The 24752-nt window shown below is 43.8% G+C and overlaps 1 protein-coding gene across 3 annotated transcripts in view; it reads left to right on the plus strand.

The window, feature by feature from the left end:
• Positions 1-24244, plus strand: part of ubxn10 (UBX domain protein 10) — a 63211-nt gene extending 38967 nt beyond the window's left edge. For 2 of the 3 annotated variants that reach the window (XM_080215252.1, XM_080215253.1), the window contains one exon: positions 19413-24244. In XM_080215252.1, coding sequence (XP_080071378.1) covers positions 19428-20243 — 816 coding nt within the window. In that variant the 5' untranslated portion in view covers positions 19413-19427 and the 3' untranslated portion in view covers positions 20244-24244. Of the gene's footprint in view, positions 1-17523; positions 17563-19412 lie in introns of those variants that run through there. The other variant, XM_080215254.1, reaches the window with a different exon arrangement.
• The last annotated feature ends 508 nt before the right edge of the window (positions 24245-24752 follow it).

A 24752-nucleotide genomic window follows, 5' to 3' on the forward strand; every position in this document is an offset into this window, starting at 1 on the left:
GGGATTTTCACAGTAACTTCATTGCAGCATTAATGTAAGCCTACTTGTGACACTAAAAAAAAATTTTTAATGTAGAAGCAAGCAGAATCTGTTCAGTTTAGAAAAGGGACAAAAACCAGCATCGATCCACAGTACAGGATCTGCCACTTGCATGTACAAAACATATTAACATTGAACCACATTGATGTGGGCAAAGTGGCTGAATACCGTGGTACTGCTGGTGAAGGGATATCTTCCTTTGAAAATGGAAGTCAACACCGGAACTTCGGCAACCTCGCTGGGGAGCAAACTTACCGTTACTCAGGGTGGGGTCCAATTATTGAGATTAGAAAACACCGTGGCCAGGTTAACTACTTATCTGGGAGAGGTGTTTAAACTGGGACCGTGATGGCTCTGGTAGCTTTGATTTAATTTATGATTTTCACATGTACTGGGATACATTAAAAAGTATTGTTTCTTGCGCACTATGCAGACAAAAAAGTACCAATTGTAGCGTACATAGGGGCGAAGGAAAGGAGAGGGTGCAGAATGTAGTGTTACAGTCGTAGTCAGGGTGTAGAGAAAGATCAACTTAAGATAAGGTAGGTCCATTCAAAAATCTGAATGCAGCAGGGAAGAAAGTGTTCTTGAGTCAGTTGTTATGTTGTCTCAGATTTTTCTATCTTTTTCCCGAGAGAAGAAGATGGAAGAGAACATGTCCTGATTCTGTGGGACCTTTGATTGTGCTGGCTGCTTTTTGAGCAGTGCAGATGGAGTCAGTGGATGGGAGGCTGGTTTGACCAGCTAATGGAGAGCAACCCACCCAATTCCCGTTTATTGTCATACTTGGACAAGTACCACGTCTAATAGGGAGGGACTGGTTCCAACATATTAAATTGGATAGAGATATACAAACTGAGTGAGGGTGCAGCGGGGGCAGGTCAGGGGGGGTCGGGGTGACTATACAAAGTCATCTGGAGATATCCTGAGATTTTCCAAGAAGAACTAGGAAATATAAAAGGACTCCAGGCTTATACATATATGATACAGCAGAGATGGCAAAGGAGCATTCTGGGAGAAGTTGGCACAGTCATCTCCAATATACAGTGGTTAGCAGAAGAACACCTGCAGAGATAATCAGGAGGATAAACACCAGGAGAGATGGCAGAAGAGCATTCTGGGAGAAGTCAGAATATCTTTCCTGTTCTTTTTATAGGCACATGCCTGTTCTACACTCCAATCAACTGCCCCTTAAAAGACTCCCACATTCCTCTCCCAAACAACAGCATCCAAATCCTGCCTAATCCGGTTGTAGTTAGCTTTCCCCCAATTTAGCACCTTAACCCCAGGACAACACTTGTCCTTTTCCATGAGTATCTGAAAGTTTATGGAATTGTGGTCACTGCTCGCCACATGTTTTCCCCACTGCAACTTTGATGACCTGGCCGGGCTCATTCCCTAGTACTAGGTCCAGTATTGCCCTCTCTCTAGTCGGACTATCCACATATTGTTCCCAAAAGCCTTCCTGGATACACTTAACAAATTCCACACCATCCAAACCCTTAGCTCCAAGGGATTTCCAGTCAATATGAGGAAAATTAAAGTCTCCTACTACAACAATTCTATTATTTCCTATTAATCTGCTTACATATCCATTCTTCAGCTTCCTCTGGGCTGTTGGGAGACCTGTAGTACACCCCTATCATAGTGACTGCCCCCTTCTGTTTATAAGCTCTACTCACAGTACATAGAACATAGAACATTACAGCGCAGCATAGGCCCTTCGGCCCTCAATGTTGCACCAACCTGTGAAACCAATCTAAAGCCCATCTAACCTACGTTATTCCAATATCATCCATACGTTTATCCAATTTATCCATTTAAATGCCCTTAATGTTGGCGAGTCCACTATTGTTTCAGGCAGGGCATTCTACGCCCTTACTACTCTCTGAGTAAAGAATCTATCTCTGACATCTCTCCTATATCTATCATCCCTCAATTTAAAGCTATATTCCCTCGTGCTAGCCATCTCCATCTGAGGAAAAAGGCTTCCACTGCCCACCCTATCTAATCCTCTGATTATCTTATATGCCTCTATTAAATCACTTCTTAACCTTCTTCTCTCTAACAAAAACAGCCTCAAGTCCTTCAGCCTTTCCTCATAAGACCTTCCCACTATACCAGGCAACATCCTGGTAAATTTCCTCTGCACCTTTTCCAATGCTTCCACATCCTTCCTATAGTGTGGCGACCAGAACAGTACGCAATTCTCCAAGTGCAGTCGCACCAGAGTTTTATACAGCTGCAACATGACCTCATGGCTCCAAAACGCCACCCCTCCACCAATAAAAGCTAACACATTGTATGTCTTCTTAATAACCCTATCATCCTGGGTGCCAATTTTCAGGGATCTATGCACATGGACACCGAGCTCTCTCTGCTGAACCACACTACCATGTAACTTACCATTAGCCCAGTACTCTGTATTCCTTTACTTCTTCCAGAGTGAATCACCTGACACTTGTCCGCATTAAACTCCATTTGCCACCTCTCAGCCCAGCTCTGCAGTTTATCTATGTCCCTCTGTAACCTGCAACATCCTTCCGCACTGTCCACAACTCCACCGACTTTAGTATCATCTGCAAATTTATTAACCCATCCTTCTACGCCGTCATCCAGGTCGTTTATAAAAATAACAAACAGCTGTGGCCCCAAAACAGATCCTTGCATACATCACTAGAAATTGAACTCCAGGATGAACATTTCCCATCAACCAGCACCCTCTGTCTTCTTACAGCTAGCCAATTTCTGATCCAAACCGCTAAATCACCCTCAATCCCATGCCTCCGTATCTTCTGCAATAGCTTACCATGGGGAACCTTATCAAACGCTTGACTGAAATCCATATATACCACAATCAATTGCTTTACCGTCTTCCACTTCTTTGATCACCTTCTCAAAGAACTCAATAAGGTTTGTGAGGCACGACCTACCCTTCACAAAACCGTGTTGACTATCCCTAATCAAATTATTCCTTTTTATTCCCAGTGGCTTGTTAGATGATTCTTCTAAGGTATCCTCCCTGTGTACATCTGTAATATGTTGCCTAACCAGTGTTGCAATTCCCCAGTCCCACCTACGGCCTGCAGGTGAGAGTGAAACAACACAGTCCCCACCTTACTGCTTGCAAATGTCCAATCTCTGGAAAACAAGCTAGACAAACTTAGAGCCAGATTCACTTTCCAAAGAGAGCTGAGGGACTGCTGTGTGCTCTGTTTCACGAAGTGGCTATTTTCTGCTTCACCGGACAGTGCCCTACAACCAGACGGCTTCTCAATCCATCGAATGGACCACACAGCGGCCTCAGGCAAGGCGAGGGGAGCTGGGGTCTGCTTCCTAATCAACACCTTGTGGTGCCTAGACACAGCAACACTGGCAAATTTCTGCTCAGTAAGAAGTCTCACAACACTAGGTTAAAGTCCAACAGGTTTATTTGTAGCACAAGCCACTAGCTTTCGGAGTGCTGCATTATCTCCCCAGACCTAGAATACCTGAGTCTAAAATGCCGCCCCTATTACCTTCCGCAGGAGTTCACCTCCGTTATCCTGATGGCAGTTTACATCCCACCCCATATGGACATGAAGATCATGCTGGATGAAATATACACCGCTACGAATAGCCTTGAGATGAAACATCCCGGGGCCTTATTCATCGTGGCCGGGTACTTCAATCAGGCCAAGCTCAAGAGCGTACTATCAAGTTATCACCGAAACGTCTCCTGTTCCACCAGAGGCCCAAACATTCTAGACCACTGCTACACAAATATCAAATATCCCAACCGCTCTTTTGCCTACCCACATCTTTGGCAAATCAGGCCACAAGGCTGTGCTTTTGCTCCTGGCTTACAAGCAAAAACTGAAGCGGGAGAATCCATCAAAGAAAGTTGTGCAATGTTGGTCTGAGAAATCGTATGATCTCTTATGGGACTGCTTGGAGTCAGTGGACTGGTCAGTGTTTAAAAACTCTGTGACCATTCTGAACAAGTACGCCACTACAGTAACTGACTTCATTAGTAAGTGTGTAGAAGTGTGTGCCAAAGAAGCAAATCCGTTTGTTCCCCAACCGGAAACCATGGATGAACAGGGAAACCCACTGCTTGCTGAAGTCCAGGTCTGAGACATTCAAGTCGGGCGACACTGACCTATACAAGAAAGCCAGATACGATCTAAGGAGATTCATCAAAGATGCCAAAAGACAGTACTGGACCAAGCTAGAGTCCCAGGCTAGCCGCACTGACCCCCACCGACTACGGCAAGGTCTGCAGGACATAACAGGCTACAAGATGAAGGCATGTAAAATCGCCAGCTCCATTGCACCCCTCCCTGATGATCTCAGTGCATTCTTCACCCGTTTTGAGCAAGAGGTCAGTGAGAGCATGCTCTCCATCCTGGAAGCCCTGGATGAACCTGTATCTGGGGTCACCATTGCAGATGTCGGAGCAGATTCCTTGAAGGTCAACCCACGAAAATCAACTGGCCTGGATGGGTACCCCAGACAAGCATTCAGATCCTGTGCGGATCAGCTGGCAGGATATTTGCATCATCTTCAACCTCTCTTTACAACAATCTAAGGTCCCCATCTGCTTCAAGACGACCATCATTCCGGTACCTAAGACAAATCAAGCATTGTGCCTTAATGACGATCAGCCAATGGCTCTGACATCCATCATTATAAAGTGCTTCGAAAGACTAGTCATGGCACAAATCAATTCCCGCCTCTTGGACTACCTGGATCCACTATAGTTTGCCTATTGCTGCAACAGGTCCACAGCATCTCCCTGACCCTGCACTCAACCCTGGAACACCGAGATGACAAGGACACCTATGTCAGACTCCTATTTGTTGACTATAGCTCAGCCTTCAACACTATTATTCCCACAAAATTCACCTTCAAACTCCATGGCTTAGGCCTCGGCACCTCCCTCTGTGACTGGAACCTGAACTTCCTAACTCACAGACCACAATCAGTAAGGAAAGGCAACATTACCTCCTCCAAGATCATCCTCAACACCGGTGCCCCACAAGGATGTGTTCTCAGCCCCCTGCTATACACCTATGACTGTGTGGCCAAATTCTCCTCTAATTTGATTTTCAAGTTTGCAGACAATACCACTGTTCTGGGTCAGATGTCAAACAATGAGACAGATTACAGGCATGAGATAGAGAATCTGGTGAACCAGTGCGGCAATAGTAATCTCTCCCTCAATGTCAACAAAACGAAGGAATTTGTCATTGACTTCAGGAAGCGTAAAGGAGAACATGCCCCTATCTACATCAATGGGGATGAAGTAGAAAGGGTTGAGAACTTCAAGCTTTTAGGTGTCCCAATCACCAACAACCAACCCCCATGCCAACACTATAGTTAAGAAAGTCCACCAACACCTCTACTTTTTCAGAAGACTAAGGAAATTTGGCATGTTAGGTATGACTCTCACCAACTTTTACAAATGCACCGTAGAAAGCATTCTTTCTGGTTGTATCACAGCTTGGTATGGTTCCTGCTCTGCCCAAAACTGCAAGGAACTACAAATGGTCGTGAATGTAGCCCAATCCATCACGCAAACTAGCCTCCCATCCATTGACTCTATCTACACTTCTCAATGCCTTGGCAAAGCAGCCAGCCTAATTAAGGACCCCATGCACCCTCTCTTCAATCTTCTTCCATCAGGAAAAAGATACAACCGTCTGAGGTCATGTACCAACCGACTCAAGAGCAGCTTCTTCCCTGCTGCTGTCAGACTTCTGAATGGACTTACCTTGCATTAAGTTGATCTTTCTCTACATCCTATCTCTGACTGTACACTACATTCTGCATTCTTTCATTTCCTTCTCTATGAACTTTGTCTGTATAGCGTGCAAGAAACAATAGTTTTCACTGTGTGGTAATACATGTGATAATAATAAATCAAATCAAATTCAATCTTTTGCTTCCCCTCTGTCTTGACTAAAACACCCACATCCTGGAATATTTAGCTGCCAGTCCTGTCCCTTTTTTAACCAAGTCTCCGTTACCGCAACCACATACAAGTTCTGCGCATGAATCAAGGCTGTAAGTTCATCTGTCTTACTGTTAAATTCTTTGCATTGAAACAGATGCACTTCAGACCTTCAGGTCCACTGAATTCGACCTCTCCCAGTCTGCTGTTCCTCTTAGCTAGCCCGGTCTTGGTCTCATGCTCATCCTCAGTCTCTACATTGCTAGCCTATTGTTCTGATTCCCACTCCCCTGCTTCATTAGTTTAACACAGTAAAAAGTCTGACAACACCAGGTTTAAGTCCAACCGCTTTATTTGATAGTACACTCACTAGCTTTCGGGTTAGTCCCTTCGTCAAGTGAATGGAGAGTTCTGGCCTCAGACAAAGCATATAAAGCACAGACAGTTTACAGATTACTGATTAGAATGTGAATCTTTACACCTAACCTGCGAATCTTTACACCTAACAGCAACAGGTGTAACCTAACAGCAGGTTAGGTGTAAAGATTTGCATTCTAATCAGTAATCTGTAAACTGTGCTTTATATGCTCTGTCTGAGGCCAGAACTCTCCATTCACCTGACGAAGGGACTAACCCGAAAGCTAGTGAGTGTACTATCAAATAAATCGGTTGGACTTAAACCTGGTGTTGTCAGACTTTTTACCGTGTTTACCCCAGTCCAACACCGGCACATCCACATCATTCGTTTAAAACCACCTGAATCACACTAGCAAACCTGCCAACAGGATAATGGTGCTCGTCCAGTTCAGGTGTAACCCATCCTTTCTGTACGGGCCCTACCTTTCCTGGCAGACATCCCAATGATCCACAAATCTGAAACCCTCCCTCCTGCACCAGTTCTTTAGCCACATGTTCAGTTGCATTCTCTCCCTGTTCCTCGCCTCACTAGCACATGGCAGGGGATGTAATCCTGAGATTACTATCCTCAAAGTCCTGCTTTTCAATCTTCAACCTAAACAGGTTATTGTGAGCCCAGAACCTGTTGCTGTGGAAGCTCAGGAAACAACAGCAGAGGATGTCCTGGTACCAATAGGAAGTGATGGAGAGGCTTGGCAAAGACAAACCCCACCAGTGATACTCCATCACTCTCAACATCAACAGAAGTCTCTTGATAGACCAAGGAAGGTATTGACATCAAGGCCTTTAGCTAACAGGAGACCTGAAGGGGGAAGGATGTCATGGTAACCTCAGAGGTCACGTGGTTTTCTCATCACATGATGACCATCATCCCTGTATCTAAGAAAAAATGGCAGCATGCCTTAATGACTATTGGCCAGTGGCTCTGACAGCCATCATTATGAAGCGCTTCGAAAGGTTAGTCATGGGGCAAATCAATTCCCACCTCTTGGGCTACCTGGATCCACTACAGTTTGCCTACCGCCACAACAGGTCCATAACAGATGCCTTTTCCCTGGCCCTGCACTCAACCCTGGAACATCTAGATAACAAGGACACCTATATCAGACTCCTCAGCTCAGCCTTCAACACTATTATTCCCACAAAACTCATCTCCAAACTTCGTGGTCTGGGCCTTGGCACATCCCTCTGCGACTGGATCCTGAACTTCCTAACACATACACCACAATCAGTAAGGATAGGCGACAACACCTCCTCCACGATCATCCTCAACACCGGTGCCCCACAAGGCTGTGTTCTCAGCCCCCTACTACACTCCTTACACACCTATCACCATGCAGCCAAATTCATCTCCAGTTCAATTTTCAAGTTTGCTGACGACACCACCGTAATGGGTTGGATCTCAAACAATGATGAAACGGAGGACAGGACATAAGAACATAAGAACATAAGAAATAGGAGCAGGAGTAGGCCATCTAGCCCTTCGAGCCTGCCCCGCCATTCAATAAGATCATGGCTGATCTGTTGTGGCTCAGTTCCACTTTCCCGCCCTCTCCCCATAACCCTTAATCCCCTCTCTTATCAAGAACCCATCAACCCGCTTCTTAAAAATATTTAGCGAGGCAGCCTCCACCACTTCAACGGGCAGAGAATTCCAGAGATTCACCACCCTTTGAGTGAAGAAGTTCCTCCTCAACTCCGTTCTAAACCGCCTCCCCTTTATCTTGAGGCTGTGCCCCCTAGTCCTACTGTCTTTTTTGAGCGGGAAGAGTCTCTCCACCTCTATCCTATCCATCCCATTCATCATCTTATACGTCTCAATGAGATCTCCCCTCATTCTTCTAAACTCTAACGAGTACAAGCCTAGTTTATTCAGCCTCTCCTCAGCTCAATCCCCTCAACTCCGGTATCAGCCTAGTAAACCTCCTCTGCACTCCCTCCAGGGCCAAAATATCCTTGTGCAGGTGCGGCGCCCAAAACTGCACACAGTACTCCAGCTGCGGCCTCACCAATGCCCTATACAGCTGCAGCAAGACCTCCCTACTTTTATATTCAATCCCCCTCGCTATGAAGGCCAGCATCCCATTCGCCTTCCTGACCACCTGCTGCACCTGCAAGCTGGGTTTTTGCGACCCATGCACAAGGACCCCGAGGTCCCTCTGCACCGTCGCCTGCTGCAGTTTTTCGCCACGTAAGTAATAGTCCTTCCTACCATTCTTCCTACCAAAGTGGACCACCTCACACTTGCCAACATTAAATTCCATTTGCCATTTCCTGGCCCATTCGCCCAGCCTATCTAGATCCTTCTGCAGACTCTCCACACCCTCCGCACAATTTGCCTTTCCCCCAATCTTGGTGTCATCAGCAAATTTCGACACCCTGCACTCGGTTCCCTCCTCCAGATCATCTATATAAATGGTAAATAGCTGAGGCCCCAGCACCGACCCCTGGGGCACCCCACTAGTCACCAACCGCCAATCCGAATAGCACCCATTGACCCCCACTCTCTGCCTCCTATTTGACAACCAATCCTCTATCCACGCTAACACCCTACCCCCAACTCCATGTCCCCTGACCTTCTGCAATAACCTCTTGTTGTCAGTGTACCGAGGATCTACACACAGCTTGATGCAGCCGCGCACAAAGGTGGCCATCATGACGAGGGTGGCGTTGGGAATGTTTCTCCCTGTTCTCTGGAAATTTGTGCATCGCTTACCTCCGGACATGATCCATCTTTCATCTCCAGATAAATTTGAAGATAGCCTGGGTCACTGCTGCTGCGCAGGATTTGGGGATAAGCCAGAGCTGTGCCACGTACAACAACACGGACAGTATCTCGCACCGGGTGACCAGATTTTTTCCGGTGATAGAGAGGGAGCATTGCTCCCAGAAGCCCAATTTTTGTCTTGCTTTGGTGATGCGCTCTTCCCAGTTTTTGGTGCATGCTCCTGTTGCTCCAAACCATATCCCCAGCACTTTAAGGTAGTCTGTCTTGACAGTGAAGGGGACAAAGGATCTGTCAGCCCAGTTCCCTAAGAACATGGCCTCGGTCTTGCCCCGGTTGACTTTGGCTCCCGAGACCAGTTCGAACTGCTCACAGACTTGGAGGAGCTTGAGAACAAAAGACGGATCCCAGCAGAAGACAGCCACATCATCCATGTGCAGGGAGGCTTTGACCTGCGTGCCTCTGCTACCTGGGATTGTAACCCCTTTGATGCCTGAGTCGCTTCTGAGGGCCTCAGCAAAGGGATCACTGCAACACACAAAAAGGACGGAGGAGAGAGGGCAGCTCTGGCTAACTCCAGACCTGATCTGAAACTTACCTGATTCCCACCTGTTGATTGAAACCGCGCTACTGACGTCTGTGTAGAGCAGTTGGATCCAATTGTGGATCCCCTCCCCAAAGTCCATTGTGGAGAGCACATCCAACATGTAGCTGTGTGATGTTCTGTCAAAATGCCTTCTCCTGGTCTAGGCTGGTGAGGCAGGTATCCACTTGCCTGTCCTGCACATAGGCGATCGTATCCCTGATAGCGCGAGGCTATCAGAGATCTTCCTGCTGGGTGCAGCACAGGTTTGATCAGGATGGATCATTGACCCCAGAGCAGACTTGACCTGGTTGGCGGTGACCTTGGTTAGAATTTTATAGTCCACATTCAATAGTAAAATATGTTGCCAATTTCTAATTTTTTCCCTTTCCCCCTTCAGCTTGTAGATGAGGGTAATGATGCCTTTCCTCATGAATTCTGACATGCTGCTTTCCAGAAGCATACTCTTGTATACTTCCAGCAAGTCCAGGCCTGTCAACTCCCACAACGCCGAATAAAACTCAGCTGGTAAGCTGTCGCTTCTGGGAATTTTACCCTTCTAAAGGACTCGACCTTTGTCAGCTCATCCAGAGATACCAGTGTGTCCAGGCTCTCCCGCTCGCCATCGCCTAAGACCTGCATAATTAAAGAATTGGGCATATTGAAATCAAACACAGTCAAACCTCAGGCAGGCCAGATTTAACTAGGGTTAAATATGCAAAGACATAGAAACATGTCTGGGCATGTTCCATCAATCATTCATCAAAGATCATCGCACTCTACTGAAACTCAGCAGAAGATCATTACACCCCATTGAAATGCACCAGCCTATTGTTGGAAGGCCAGGTCAGGCCAGACTTTCTGTCACCTAGAGTTCCAGCAGTTATCTGGCAACAGGTTACATATAAATGACAGCATGGAGACGGACACCTGGGAGCGGGCCCTGGTGTCCTGTCAGGCAGACATCAAGAAGCCCACTGGGTATTGGGACCTCCTCTTGAAACCTCACTGGCTGGAAGCCAGGGGTTTTTGGAAAGACCGGGAGGGACGGGGATAAACGTATGCCTCTCAGACACACCGACAGTGAAGACTCAATGAGGGAGGTGACCTTGACTATCTGGAAGACTGACCTTTTGGCTAAGATGAAATATAGATTTGCTGTCCTGCACTTGATAGTGAGGTTACATTGAGGCTTCATTTGAAGCAATTTTTAAAAACGGCATCTAGGCCTTTTGGCTAAGATGCAGATAAGATCAAGCACTGGAGGGGATGCAATGCCTGCCCCTATCAACTTGGATCATGTAGATCAAGCCCAAAACAGGAAGCTGCCAGCCTGTCTGGTCAACTTGGATCTGTAATGTCTTACTGGTTGAGACTTTGAATTGGGCTTTGATTGGATATAGCTAAAAAAAAGACTGACCAGAAAAGGAACTAAGAAGCTGCCATCGAGATTCACCTTCATGCTGACAGAGCAAAGGGATTCAGAATTGAGTCTGCAGTCTAACCAAATCATCTCTACGGGAGTACACTTGAATTTGGGGTATCCTCTTGATTTATTTGGGTAATTCAAGCGTTAATAGTATTATTATTCATAAATTTATTGAACCTTTACTTGTGTTTGTCCTTTATCCATCTTGCAAACAAGGGCACCAGGGTAAAACTTTTGAGTAAGCAAATTGATCGAAAGTATCTGAGGTTTTACAGGTACACACAATAAGAAATCTCTCAACACCAGGTTAAAGTCCAACAGCTTTATTTGATAGCAAAAGCCAGTAGTTTTACAGGTACAAATTTTCTAATTTACTTGTTTCCTGGCAGAAAGTTTTTCAGTCAGTCCAGTTTTCATTTAGACTTGTATTTGCATTTAATGTACCTCCTTATTCTTAGCATTTTTCAGTACGTTATTCATTATTGTCCAAGTGTTTTTCCCTCTTTCACTCAAATTGTCATTGTTGGGGCTTGCACGTACATGCTCACTTCTGGCTTATCAGATGTGCTTTATATATCAGCTGTCTCCATAATTCAGCTCAGGCTTGACAGAGCGCCAAGGTTTTGTGTTTGTTTTTGTTGTACCTAATTGACACTTGTAATTTATAGTGGGACATCAAGAATTTTTAACAAAACCAAATTAGTAAACAGTGGTGAAGAAACAAGACAAGTTCATGTTTTAGATGTAATACTTCATCAGACATGAAACATATTTGGGTGCAATTCTCCAGACCTGCTGCGCTGCTCGAATAGTACAGTGGGCTGGAAAATATCAGTGGAGGAGGGGGAAGCAGTAGAAGGATTCACAACCAGCGTCCAGCCAATCTCGACTCTCCCAGGCCCTTTATTTAAGCATAATCACCTCGGGCTAGAAATCAGTGCGGGGCTGATTGCAGTATGGAAATTGACATTTAGCAAGCCCTGGACAATGTCGTCCAGGCTCATAGAAATCTTTCTAAACATAGAAACTAGAAGCAGGAGTAGTCCATTTGGCCCTTCAAGCCTGCTCCACCATTCATTTTGATCATGGCTGACCATCAAATTCAATATCCTGATCCCCCCTTTCCCCCATATACCTTGATCTGTTTAGCCCCAGGAGCTATATCTAATTTCTTCTTGAAATCAGACAACATTTTGGCCTCAGCTACATTCTGTGGTAGTGAATTCCACACATTTACCACCCTGTGAGTGAATAAATTTCCTCATCACAGTTCTATAAGGTTTACCCCTTAACCTCAAAGTATGATCCCCAGTTCTGGACTCACCCACTTTCTGAATCTACTCTGTCTAACCCTGTTATCCCAGGAATCAGCCTGGTAAATCTTCAGCAAGGACATCCTTCCTCAGATAAAGACACCAAAACTGCACATAACACTCAAGGTGTGACCTCATCAACACCCTATACAATTGCAATAAAACATCCCTATCCTTATACTCAAATCCTCTCGCTATGAAGGCCGACATACAATTTGCCTTCTTTACTGCCTGCTATATCTGCCACTTACTTTCAGCAACTGATGCATGAGGACATCAAGGTCTCGTTGAGTATCCACCTCTCTCAATTTACACCCATTCAATTAATAATCTGTCTTCCTATAATTGCTACCAAACTGGATAACCTCACATTTATCCACATTATACTGCATCTGCCATGCACATGCTAACATACTCAGCCTGTCCAAATCATGCTGAAGCATCTCTGCATCCTCCTCACAGCTCACCCTCCCACCCAACTTTGTATCATTTTCAAAATTGGAGATAATACATTCAGTTCCCTCTGCCAAATCATTAATCTATAATGTGACAGTTGGGGTCCTTGCACAACACAAGTCACTGACTGCCAATCAGAAAAAGACCCACTTATCCTCACTAATATGCCCCACCGCATTAGGAGAGGTTCCCACCAGCAGGGATCACGTATGATCCCCATAAACAGGCTCCAGGCGTGATCACCTTTCTTTGGGGGGGCGGGGGGGGGGGGGGGGGGGTGGTGCGTGGGGGGCACGTGGGGACAGAGGCCATTAATGTCCTCTCAGCAGGTTGGAGGCAGATGGTGTCTCCTTAGTGCCAGCCTGGCACACTGGCAGTGTCCACTGTGCAGTGCAAGGGCATGGAGCCTGAGGGAAAGGGGCTACTGGGGGCAGGGCAAATTGCAGGTGGTGATAGAGGGGGGTTGTCAGCTGTGCACTCTGCATTAGGGATCGGTAGGGGTCAGAGGAAGGGGGTAATCGGGGCTAGCCATGGTGAGGGAGAGGTTAGGCTGGCTACTGGTGGGGGGGGGGGGGGGGGGGGGGTGGGGGGGGGGGGGGAGGCGCGGTGGAATCGCAGAGGCCAGCAATAGCGGGGCCAGTGTGCATGCGCCAATCTCCCCTCTGATACCTCCCTTCTTTACTCAGAGGATAGTAAGGGCGTGGAATGCCCTGCCTGCAGCAGTTGTGGACTCGCCAACTTTAAGGGCGTTCAAATGGTCAAAGCATATGTATATGGATAACATTGGAATAGTTTAGGTTAGAGGGTCATTAGATTGGTTCCACTGGTCGGCACAACATTGAGGGCCGAAGGTCCTGTACTTCGCTGTAATGTTCTATGTTCTACGATAAATAGGCGCATGCGCAGTGGCCCACTCAGCACGTAGGTGTTGGCCTCTGGGTGGGAATAGTTCTCCCCTCCCCTGGCAGGAATCGTGTCACAGACGCTGTGAAGCAGAGAATCCCGGAGACTCATTCCACTTAGCTCACCAAAAAACGGGCAGGAAAAATTCCCATTGGGCACTTAATTTTTTTGGGAGAATTGCCCCCATTCATCTCCTCCCACCCTCCGCTGTCAGTATATTATTTTGTAACCTCTGTTTTGGATGGAGTAGGAATGGGCAACTAACCAGTGTAGTCTCTCAAAAACAGCAAAAACTTTTCAATATTATACCTATTAAAGTTACTTCTTGTTACTTTTTTGTTGCACTGCCAATTTATATATATTCTAAAAATTTATAGCTCACCAAGTCAGACACTGTCTTCACCCTGTACTTATCTATATAAGAGTTCTGAACAGTATCCAGTCATTTATGATTATGATTATTTCCTATAACTATTTTAGGGCAAGAGTCTGGAAACTAAACTGGGTCATATGCAGTTGTTTCTGTCAGTTCTTTTGATTCTCAGTGCCAAGGTTACTGTGCTATTTTGTGTTTCTGAAATCTTAGGTAAAATGTATAAAAATGTATGCAATATGTATATAAAACTGTGTAAAATGTATTAAATATATTTAAAGCTTTTTATCTGTTGCTTGAAGATCGGGCTGGATTCCAGCCCATACTGATAAGATGTAGATTCAGAGAGTCATAGAGGTTTACAACATGGAAACAGGCTCCTCTGCCCAACTTGTCCATGCCACCTTTTTTTTTAAATGACTAATTTAGTCCGAATTGTCTGCACTTGATCCATATTCCTCAATGGCCATCTCACTCATGTAACTGTCTTAATGCTTTTTAAAAAATAAAATAGTACCCGCCTCTACTACTATCTCTGGCAGCTTGTTCCAGACACTCACCACCCTGAGTGTGAAAAAAATTGCCCCTCTGGACCTTTTTGTATCTCTTCCCTCTCACCTTAAACCCATGCCCTCTAGTTTTAGACACCTCTACCTTTGGGAAATGATATTGACTATCTAGCTGACCTATGCCCCTCATTATTTTGTAGACCTCTATAAGATCACCCTAAGCCTTGTACACACCAGAGAAAAAAGTCTCAGTCTATGCAGCCTCTCCTTATAATTTAAACATCAAATTCTGGTGGCTAGCAAATTTTTTCTGCACTGTTTCTAGTTTAGAACATAGAACAGTACAGCACAGTACGGACCCTTCAACCCTCGATGTTGTGCCGAGCTATGTCTGAACCCAAGATCAAGCTATCCCACTCCCGATCAATCTGGAGTGCTCCATGTGCCTATCCAATACCGCTTGAAAGTTCCTAAAGTGTCCGACTCCACTATCACAGCAGGCAGTGCATTCCACACCCCAACCACTCTGAGTAAAGAAACTACCTCAGACATCGCTTCTGTGTCTCCCACCATGAACCTTATAGTTATGCCCCCCGGTAACAGCTACATCCACCCGAAGAAATAGTCTCTGAATGTCCACTCTATCTCCCTCATCATCTTATAAACTTCTATCAAGTTGTCTCTCATCCTCCTCTGCTCTAAAGAGAAAAGCCCCAGCTCCCTCAACCTTTCCTCATAAGACCTACCCTCCAAACCTGGCAGCATCCTGGTAAATCTCCTCTGCACTCTCTCCAATGCTTCCACATCCTCCTTATAGTGAGGTATCCAGAACTGCGTACAATATTCCAAATGTGGTCTCACCAAGGTCCTGTATAGTTGCAGCATAACCTCACAACTCTTAAACTCAAACCCCCTGTTAATAAACATTAACACACAATAAGCCTTCTTCACAGCTTTATCCACTTAAGTGGCAACCTTCAGAGGTCTGTGGATATGAACCCCAAGATCTCTCTGTTCCTCCATATTCCTCAGAATCTTGTCATTGACCCTGTAATCTGCATTCAAGTTTGTCCTACCAAAATGAATCACCTCACACTTATCAGAGTTAAACTCCATCTGCCACTTTTCATCTCAGCTCTGCATCCTATCAATGTCTCTTTGCAGCCTACAAGAGCCCTCCACCTCATCCACTACTCCACCAATCTTGGTGTCATCAGCAAATTTTCTTACCCACACTTCAGCCCCCTCTTCCAAGTCATTGATAAAAATCACAGATAGCAGAGGACCCAGCATGGATCCTTGTGGTACACCACTGGTAACTGGCCTCCAAACTGAAAATTTTCCCTCCACCACCACCCTGTGTTTTCTATGAGAGGGCCAGTTACTTATCCAATCAGTCAAATTTCCTTCTATCCCACACCTCCTTACTTTCTTCATGAGCCTACCATGGGGAACCTGATCAAATGCCTTACTAAAATTCATGTATACAACATCAACTGCTGTACCTTCATCTACACACTTAGCTACTTATTCAAAGAACTCAATCAAATTTGTGAGGCAAGATTTACCCCTTACGAATCCGTGCTGACTGTCCAGGATTAATAGTCATAAATCCTATCCCTCAGGATCTTTTCCATTAATTTATTGACCACTGAAGAAAGACCAACTGGTCTATAATTACCAGGGACATTCCTATTTCCAACGTTTGCCATTCTCCAGTCCTCTGGCACAATCCTCGTGGACAGTGAGGACCCAAAAATCAAAGCTAAAGGCTCCACAATCTCATCCCTTGCCTCCCAAAGTATCCTAGGATGTATCCCATGTGACCCAGGGGACTTTTCAACCCTCAGGTTTTTCAAGTTTACTAATAACATTTCTATAAAAGGACGACCATAACTGTACACAGTATTCCAAGTGTGGCCTTACGAATGTCTTGCACAACTTCAACAAGATGTCCCAATTCCTGTATTCAATGTTCTGACCAGTGAAACCCAAGCATGCCGAATGCCTTCTTCACCACTCTGTCCACCTGTGACTCCACTTTCAAGGAGCTATGAACATGTAGAACAAAGAGGGTTACAACTCCCCCCAGTGCCCTACCATTAACTGTGTAAATCCCACCCTGGTTATCTCCAAGTCACTTTTGTAGCCATTTGGCTACCTCACCCTGGATCCATGTGATTTAATCTTATGCAACAACTTACTATGTGGTACCTTGTCAAAGTCCATGTAGACAAACATCAGCTGCGTTGCTCTCATCTACCTTCTTGGTTATCCCTTCAAAAAAGTCAAGCAAATTTGAGAGACATGATTTTCCACTCACAAAGCCATGCTGACTGTCCCTAATCAGATCTTGCCTCTCTGACTGCCTGTAGATCCTGACTCTCAGAATAACTTCTAACAACTTATCCACTACAGATGAGTTGTTGTCAGGGTCCCCAGTCTTTTTATACATATATTATTGTGACCTTACTGTGCAGGACACAACTTTATAAAAGATACAAAACTTGAAAACTTATGAACTGTGAGGAGGATAGTGCATATCAAAAGGATAGAAAACAAGTTGGTAGAACGAATAGACATGGCAGAGGAAATTTAAATGTAAAAAAGTGTGAAGTGATTCACATGGGTAGGAAGAATGCAGAGTTAATATAAAATAAAGGCAATGGAGAATGCAGGAAAGATTCACAAGACTAGTTCCAAACATCAGGAAGTTCAGTTACATGGATAGATTGGAGACGTGGGACTATTCTTCTTGGGGAAGGTTGAGAGGACAATTGATGGAGATATTCAAAATCATGTCTTCATATCTTTTCTAAAGTGTAGTGCCTGGACCAAGACACAGTACTCCAGTACAGGCTGAACAAGTGTTCTATAGAGGTATAATATAACTTCTTTGCTTTTTTTTAAGCAATGCCTCTATTGATAAAGTCTAGGATGCCATATGCTTTATTAATTATGCTCTCAACCTGTCCTGCTTCTTTTAATGATTTATGCACATATACACTCTGGTCCCATTACTCTGACACCCCCTCTAAATTAAACTCTTCACTTTATATTATCTCAATATTTAATATTTCTCTCTGCATTCTTTCTACCAAAAGGAATCACTTCACACCTCCGTGCATTCAATTTCCTCTACCACTTGCCCACAATCTCCAGCGACTTGTCTATGTTCTTTTGAAATTCTGCAATATATTCCTCAAAGTTCACAATGTTTCTAAGTTTCTCATCACCATCAGATTTTAAAACTGTGCTTTATACACCAAGTCATTTACATATATCAGGAAAATCTCACGATGGAGGAGAATCTGGAGAATTTAATTAGATTTACATTTATTTAAATGAATGGAAACCATTGTGGGCAACCACATAATGGGATGAACCTGATTACATCATCGACAAGGGGCGGCAAAAATCAAAGGCATGGTTCACAATTTCTGATTTTCACCAGTTGAACCCCACTGGTGATCTTGCAGAATGAGCGCGAGCTCAAGATCCCATCCGTAGGGGGTGACTTTACCACTTTCTTTACGTGCTGGGCAGACTTGAAACTGGGAGAGTTTCAGGTCTGTTTTTTGGGTGTGTTTTCAGGACCCACACACGCACCCTTCCTGCAAAAATATCAGCAAGCCTGTTGCTCGCTGCAGAAGCCTAGGGGCAGGGCTTAACATACCCAAAAGCCAGTAGAGGGAGATAGTGTGCACATGCAGACCCCTGATGCTGCACGAGCATTAACTGCAGCAATGGTTTGATAGAAGAGAGAGCTATCGGGCCCCTACTAGTGCAGCAGCCTGAAGCAGCTCCCCACGCCCTGCAGTCGCGGGGCCCTAAAGCCCAGGATGCGGCCAACGTTGATACCTCCCCCCTCCCCAGCCGCCCAGATCGATCGCAGAACGCCGCCTTCCCTCACCAATCACAGATCCATTGACCCCTGCACAATGGCAGCAAGCCCCCCTACTGATAGCTGCAGAGTGGCAGTGGGCCCCCTCTCCCCGTTAGCCCTACCCCCGGCACTGCCAGATGGGCATTGCCCAGGTGTCAGTCTGGCACTACCCAAGGGCCAACCCCCTTGCCCTGGCCTTCCCGGGGGTTCTCAATGATCTCCAGTTCCACCAGTGAGGCCAAGTCGACTGCTGTCCATTCATGGGGAGCGTGTCTATTCCTCACCGGTGAGAACCTTTCCTGGCGAGGTCATAAAGTAGGACGGGGCACAGACAATTGAACGCTGGGCTTGCTAAGCAGATGTAAAATAGCATTATAATAAATTTCTCATAGATTAACCTACCTCACTGCCCATTTCCAGCGAGAGGTTGACCGTGCCAGAAATCCAGCGCTCGTAAAATAGCGCCAGTCGCGAAAACCGGTGCCAGTTGTGCTAAGCGTCTTACGCCTGACTTTATCTCTGCGTTGCTCCTGAAAATGGGTGCAATGCGATGGTGAAATTACCCCTGTAGTGTCCCATCCTGTTGAATTGGGCTCCAATTGCAGGATATTGCCTATGGGCGTGTTTCACTCCAGTTATAGGCATTGTCACTGGCCTGGCTGGTTTGCTTCCCTTTAAAATGACTCGAATTAGGATCTAATGTTGTTCCCTATTCTTCCTGAAAAATATTTTGCATCACATTTATTTGGTTAGAATTTCATTTGCGATGCATTCATTGGAATATGATAAAGCATTTATATATTTGCAAATGCTATTCTTAATCCATTCTTGTATTTGTTTACAGTTATAAAAGAATGAAATGGCAGCTGCAGAACCAACAAGTAGGCCACCCTCAGGATCCAAAAGCATTTCTTCTTTTGATCTTCCTGTACACCACATTATAGAGCCCAAGACAAGCACCATGAATGTTCCAAGGCCTAAGTCTGCAAAAGGTCGTAGCCGCCCTAATTCTGCTTATGTTCATAGTTCAGAGACTTGTTCGTATCCCATTCCTGTTCCGTCTGCCTTTAGTGATGCAAGCAACGATCCTTCAACTTCACCTTCTACGTTACATCCTCCCACAAGGATCACTCGAATGACTAATGAAAATGTCCCAGAACTTCTCCATCAAATTCCATCTAGGCCATCCTCATCCTTAAATAGGTACAGAGTTCTACCTTCGATTGGAAGGAGAGAATCCAGTGATTGTGGAATTAGGACTATAGAACAACAAACCAATAGACTTAATCTGCAAACTGACCTTGAACAAAAATTGAAATCAAGCAAGGAAAATAAGCCGTCACTCTCTAAATCCAGCACTACAGCCTCAAACATCCAATCATCTCAAAGCCAAGCAGCCGCTTTACCCGATGAGCCATCGGAATCCGAGCCAAGATTGCAACTTGCAGTGAGGTACCCATCAGGACAGAGATTTGAACGCTGCTTCAGGCCTTCAGACACACTACAAACAATTCTGTCTGTGGCTGAATGGAAGAGCAATGCTAACTATGGTAACTCTGTGGTTGAAACCATGGATGTGCCTCGGAAAAGCTTTAGTGACCTGTCAAAGACTCTGGAAGAATGTGGAATTCAAAATAAATCAGTTCTTTGTATCCTACAAGATGAGGATGATTAGTACGTAATGTGTGATGGTGACGGTCTCTTTCTTTTCCAGTTGTGAAATGAAAGAGGATGTCAAGAATATATTCACTACACATTTTTGGCAAAATTCCAGTTTACTTACTAAGGGCCAGATTCTCCGACCTCGTCTGCATCTAGGTATAACGAGTGTAAAACTCGACGCCTATTGAAACAGTGAAGAAATCCCAAATAAAAGAAAAATTCATGGATGGTCAATCTTTCCTCTCTGGACCTCCCACTCTCATGAGACAACCCCAAATGCTGAATAAGAATTTAATGGAGAGAGTTAGCGTGGACCCTTGATTTCCCGGCAGTTAAAAAAGCTATATACGTATTCAATTACTCGGCCGCCAGAGCTCGTTGGGGTAAAGAAAAATTCACAATCTTCTAAGAAATCTTAATAGGCAACTCTTTATTCTGAAACTGTGTCCCCGAATTTTGGACTCCCCGTGATTTGATGCGCCTTTTCAGCATCGCCCCCTCTTATGAATCTCATTCTTCTAAAAGCTAATGAGTACACGTTGACCTGCTCAAATTTGCTTCCGTTGCCAACCTCTTTATCCTAGGATTATCTGTAATGCAAGTATATCCCTAATTAAATAAGATACCAAAACTGTATACTCTCATCAATGCCCTACACACTTTGTAGGAAGACTTTTCTGCTATTAACCGCTTGCAATAAATGGCAACCTTTCATTTGCTTTCCGAATTACTTGCTGTCTCTGCATGCTAATGTTTCGTGATTTATTAACCCCTTTATACTGCAGCATTTTGTAGCTTTTCTCCATTTAAATCACACTTTGCTTTTCTACTATTTTTACCAAAATGGATAACTGCACATTTTCCTACATTATCTGCCATCTGCCAATTTTTGGCCCATTGGTTTAACCTATTATTATTCATTTGTAGATTTTTTTGTGTCCTTCTCACAACTTGACTTCCTATCTATATTTGTATTTGGCTAAAATATATGCAATTTATCCATCCGAGTAATTCATGTGAACTGTAAATAGTTGAGGGCAGCTTTGGTCCCTGTGACACCTCACTGTGGGAGGACTAAGGAGGACTATGGGAGGAAACTGGAGCACCTGGAAGAAACCCATGCAGACACACAGAAAATGTGCAAAGTCCACACAGTCGCCCAAGGCCAGAATTGAACTCAGGACTCTGTAATGCAGCAGTGCTAACCACTGTGCCACCCCTGTGGTTGTGTTAACTTCCTCTTGATTTTCTTCTATTAATGGGATGAATTCAGTATTTTTAGTAAAGACAGATGAAATACTGTTCAAAATCTTTGCTTATTCCTTGTAATTAATTCCCTGGTGCAATCCTCTTAAGAGACCAATGATTTTCTTAGCCACCGTCATCCTTTTTAATATTTTGATATTTGTTCTAATCATTTCACAATGCAGTCAGTCCAATCTGATCATACGAAATAGTGATCAAAACATGGAATATTCTCAAAAAATGGCCAAGTGTCAGTTTCTGATTAAAATCTGACATGTTTCTCCCAAAGAAGCAGCCAGACTCTCTCTTCAGATCTTCTGACACTTTGTCATAAGAAGCAGGGGGGAAGTGAGTTTTGCACCATCATTCTTGCAGGATGGGACCTAAAAACAGTAGCAGTGCTCCAGTGATCAGACATAAGGACACCTAACTGCACACTTGCCCCCAGCCATCAATGCTGGCAATTCCACCCCATCATCATCACCCTGCCTCCAGCCCCACCTCTTGGCAGTGTCTTCTGCAAGTGCCAACGTGGAAATTTGAGCTAGGGGCACTGTCCTGCCAGGTCCTTGATGACCTGGGGGCTACACTGGCCGCTCCACTCCTGGAGTGGTCACCTCGACAGGCTGGAGAGTAATAGTGATTCCTGTTGGCGTGACATCATATTGGAGGGGGGAATCATCTAATGGCTGCGTTAGATATTGCATTATGCCATTTAAATCCATTCAAATTGATGGTAGTCAGGTTCACACCCTTGCTGGGAAAGTTAGCAGCCATATTGGACATTGATTAGCTGCAGCAAGAGCCTGTGACAGAAAGGGCCATTTAAATTGTGGGACAGGCTAACTTGCTTCTTTCACCACCAATCCTTCTCCTCCTCCCACCACCACCACCATTTAAAGGGGATATTATTGATTAAAAAGGTAGATTTTCATTTAATTTGGATATGTGACTGCCTTATAGTTTTAAGATTGTTCTTCCCTCTTTTCAATACGTAGATGGACAAATTAGTATTTAATACTTCTAACTATAATAGTGCACAATTGAAGAATAAATTTCTAATTCTTTAAATTAAATATTCATAGATCTTTAAAATAAATTTGTGTGTGAAGTGAAAATTACTATATTTTGAATCTACTTGTCATAAATCATAACATGGTTATATTATGACATTTTCACTGTAACTTTCCATTTTGTCTGCATGGCTTGAGTTGCTTATAGCACAGCGTTTTACATACACAACAGAACTAGAAAAATAATTGTTCTTTAAATAATTTCATTTGTTGTGGTGACTTAGATGGAGTTTATGCTCAAATCCATAACATTTTTTAAAATCCTTCACATACAGGCATTGCAAATGATATGTTTCCTGAGTTGCATCTTGATTGATTACTTCCTGAATTCAGAGACTCTTATTAAATGCTACACATAGCCGCTCCTGGTCGAGTGAAATTTCACTCATGGTATTTTTAGTTGTGATGTTTTTGTGCGAACCTACTTTTAAAAGCCATTGTATCATCTCAAGCAAATAATAATACCACTGAACATTTTGATCAATTAAGAATATTGGTTCTGGATTTCATTAATGTAAGCACAATGCACGCATATCAAATACCAAGTAACTGCATACAGTGAAATCAATTTACTTTTTTATTGAAATATAAACAGAAAAATATTGGAAATATTAAGCAGGTCAGAAAACAGCAAAAGAAACAGAATAACAGAAACAGAAATTGATCACTTTTGTCAGAATAGAAAAAGTTAGACATGTATGTGGTTTTAAGCAAATGCAAAGGGTGGCGGATGGTGGAAGCAAAAGGAAAAAAGGAACAGGTTTACAGTAGGATGGAAGACCTGAGAGATTTATTGGCTGAAAGTGATGAAGCAAATGGGAAGTGAGGTGGAGGTTACCAATGGGAGAAAAGAAAACAAAAGATAGGGCGAGAGGAACTGTAAATTTTAACAAGAGAACACTTACAAATGTGTGCTGTGGAAAATTTGAAGCAGTGGTTATAATTCCACTTTTTTTTTGCCTAAAGCAGCCAACCTTTGTTGACTGTATAAAACTTGTTAGTTAATTACATGTAATCGTAGAAGCTAATTCTAGAAATACACTTGTTTGGACCAGCTTTGTATTAAGCAAACACAAGTCAGAGATTGGAATACGGATGTAGATTTTACAATTTAATATCCCATTGCTGAAATTTACACTGTGAATGAGTGTTGGGATTTAGGTAGAAATCAGCACACTAAATTTACAATCTGTGCATTTATATTCATAGGAATGACAAATTATGAGTGGGAAAGCCATAATTTCTGGTTAAGTTCAACTCCTGTTTAAAAAGAAAGGCCTCAGGAATGCTAATTAATAACATTTATTCGTGATGGCTCTAGCTCAGCCTAATATTTGCATTAGAGAAACAGTTTTGACAGCAAAGACTCATGAAATCAATTTATAATTTCTTAATATTACATTAATGATTAATGCTGCATCTGCTATAATTCTTCTTGGTTGCTTCGCATTTAATTCAATTCAGATTTATTTGTATATTTGTGTAACATAGTTTAAATACTTAAGCAAAAATAACTTTCCATTATCTGAGCACCTGTTTAATTCTCAAATTTTATTGAAATCTTTAGAAAAATCACCAGGAATTAAGCTTATGCTTTAACTGATTTCATCTGATAACAGCAATTTTTCTAGTGGTTTAATGATGTTTCTGGTTTAACCAATCATTTTTTCAAAAAAATAAAAGCAACATCATTTGACTTTTTCTGTCTTACCTTTAAATCCATTCAGGGACTGTGTATTACAACATGCAGTAATATCTTGATTTCTTATTGGGATTTATTTCAACTGTCATCCCGCCAAAGGAATAAAGGGGCAATTTCTTTTAAAATGCAGCGATTGCACCAAATGGTGCAACAGGCAAAATGCATTTCCTTCTTTCCATGATAGCTCTACTTGTGGATTCCAATGTGAAATCCGTTCAGTCAGTTCATTTTTTTTATTTTTCACAGGATATGGGCATTACTGACTAAGCCAGCATTTGTAGTGTGCTGCTTTCTGCTGCAATTCATGTGATGTAAGTCTACCCATCACGCTGTTAGAGAGGAAGCTCCATTTCTTTCGGACCTTGTAGCAACTGGTACACTCAGGTCATTTCAGAGGGCATTTAGAGTCAACCACATTGCTGTAGGTCTGGTGCCAGCCCAGGTAAGGCCAGCAGATTTCCTTCCCAAAAGGACATTAATGAACCAGATGGATTTTTATATC

The sequence above is a fragment of the Carcharhinus amblyrhynchos genome, chromosome 30 (genome assembly GCF_965287045.1).
Source record: "Carcharhinus amblyrhynchos chromosome 30, sCarAmb.v2.hapA, whole genome shotgun sequence".
NCBI lineage: Eukaryota > Metazoa > Chordata > Chondrichthyes > Carcharhiniformes > Carcharhinidae > Carcharhinus > Carcharhinus amblyrhynchos.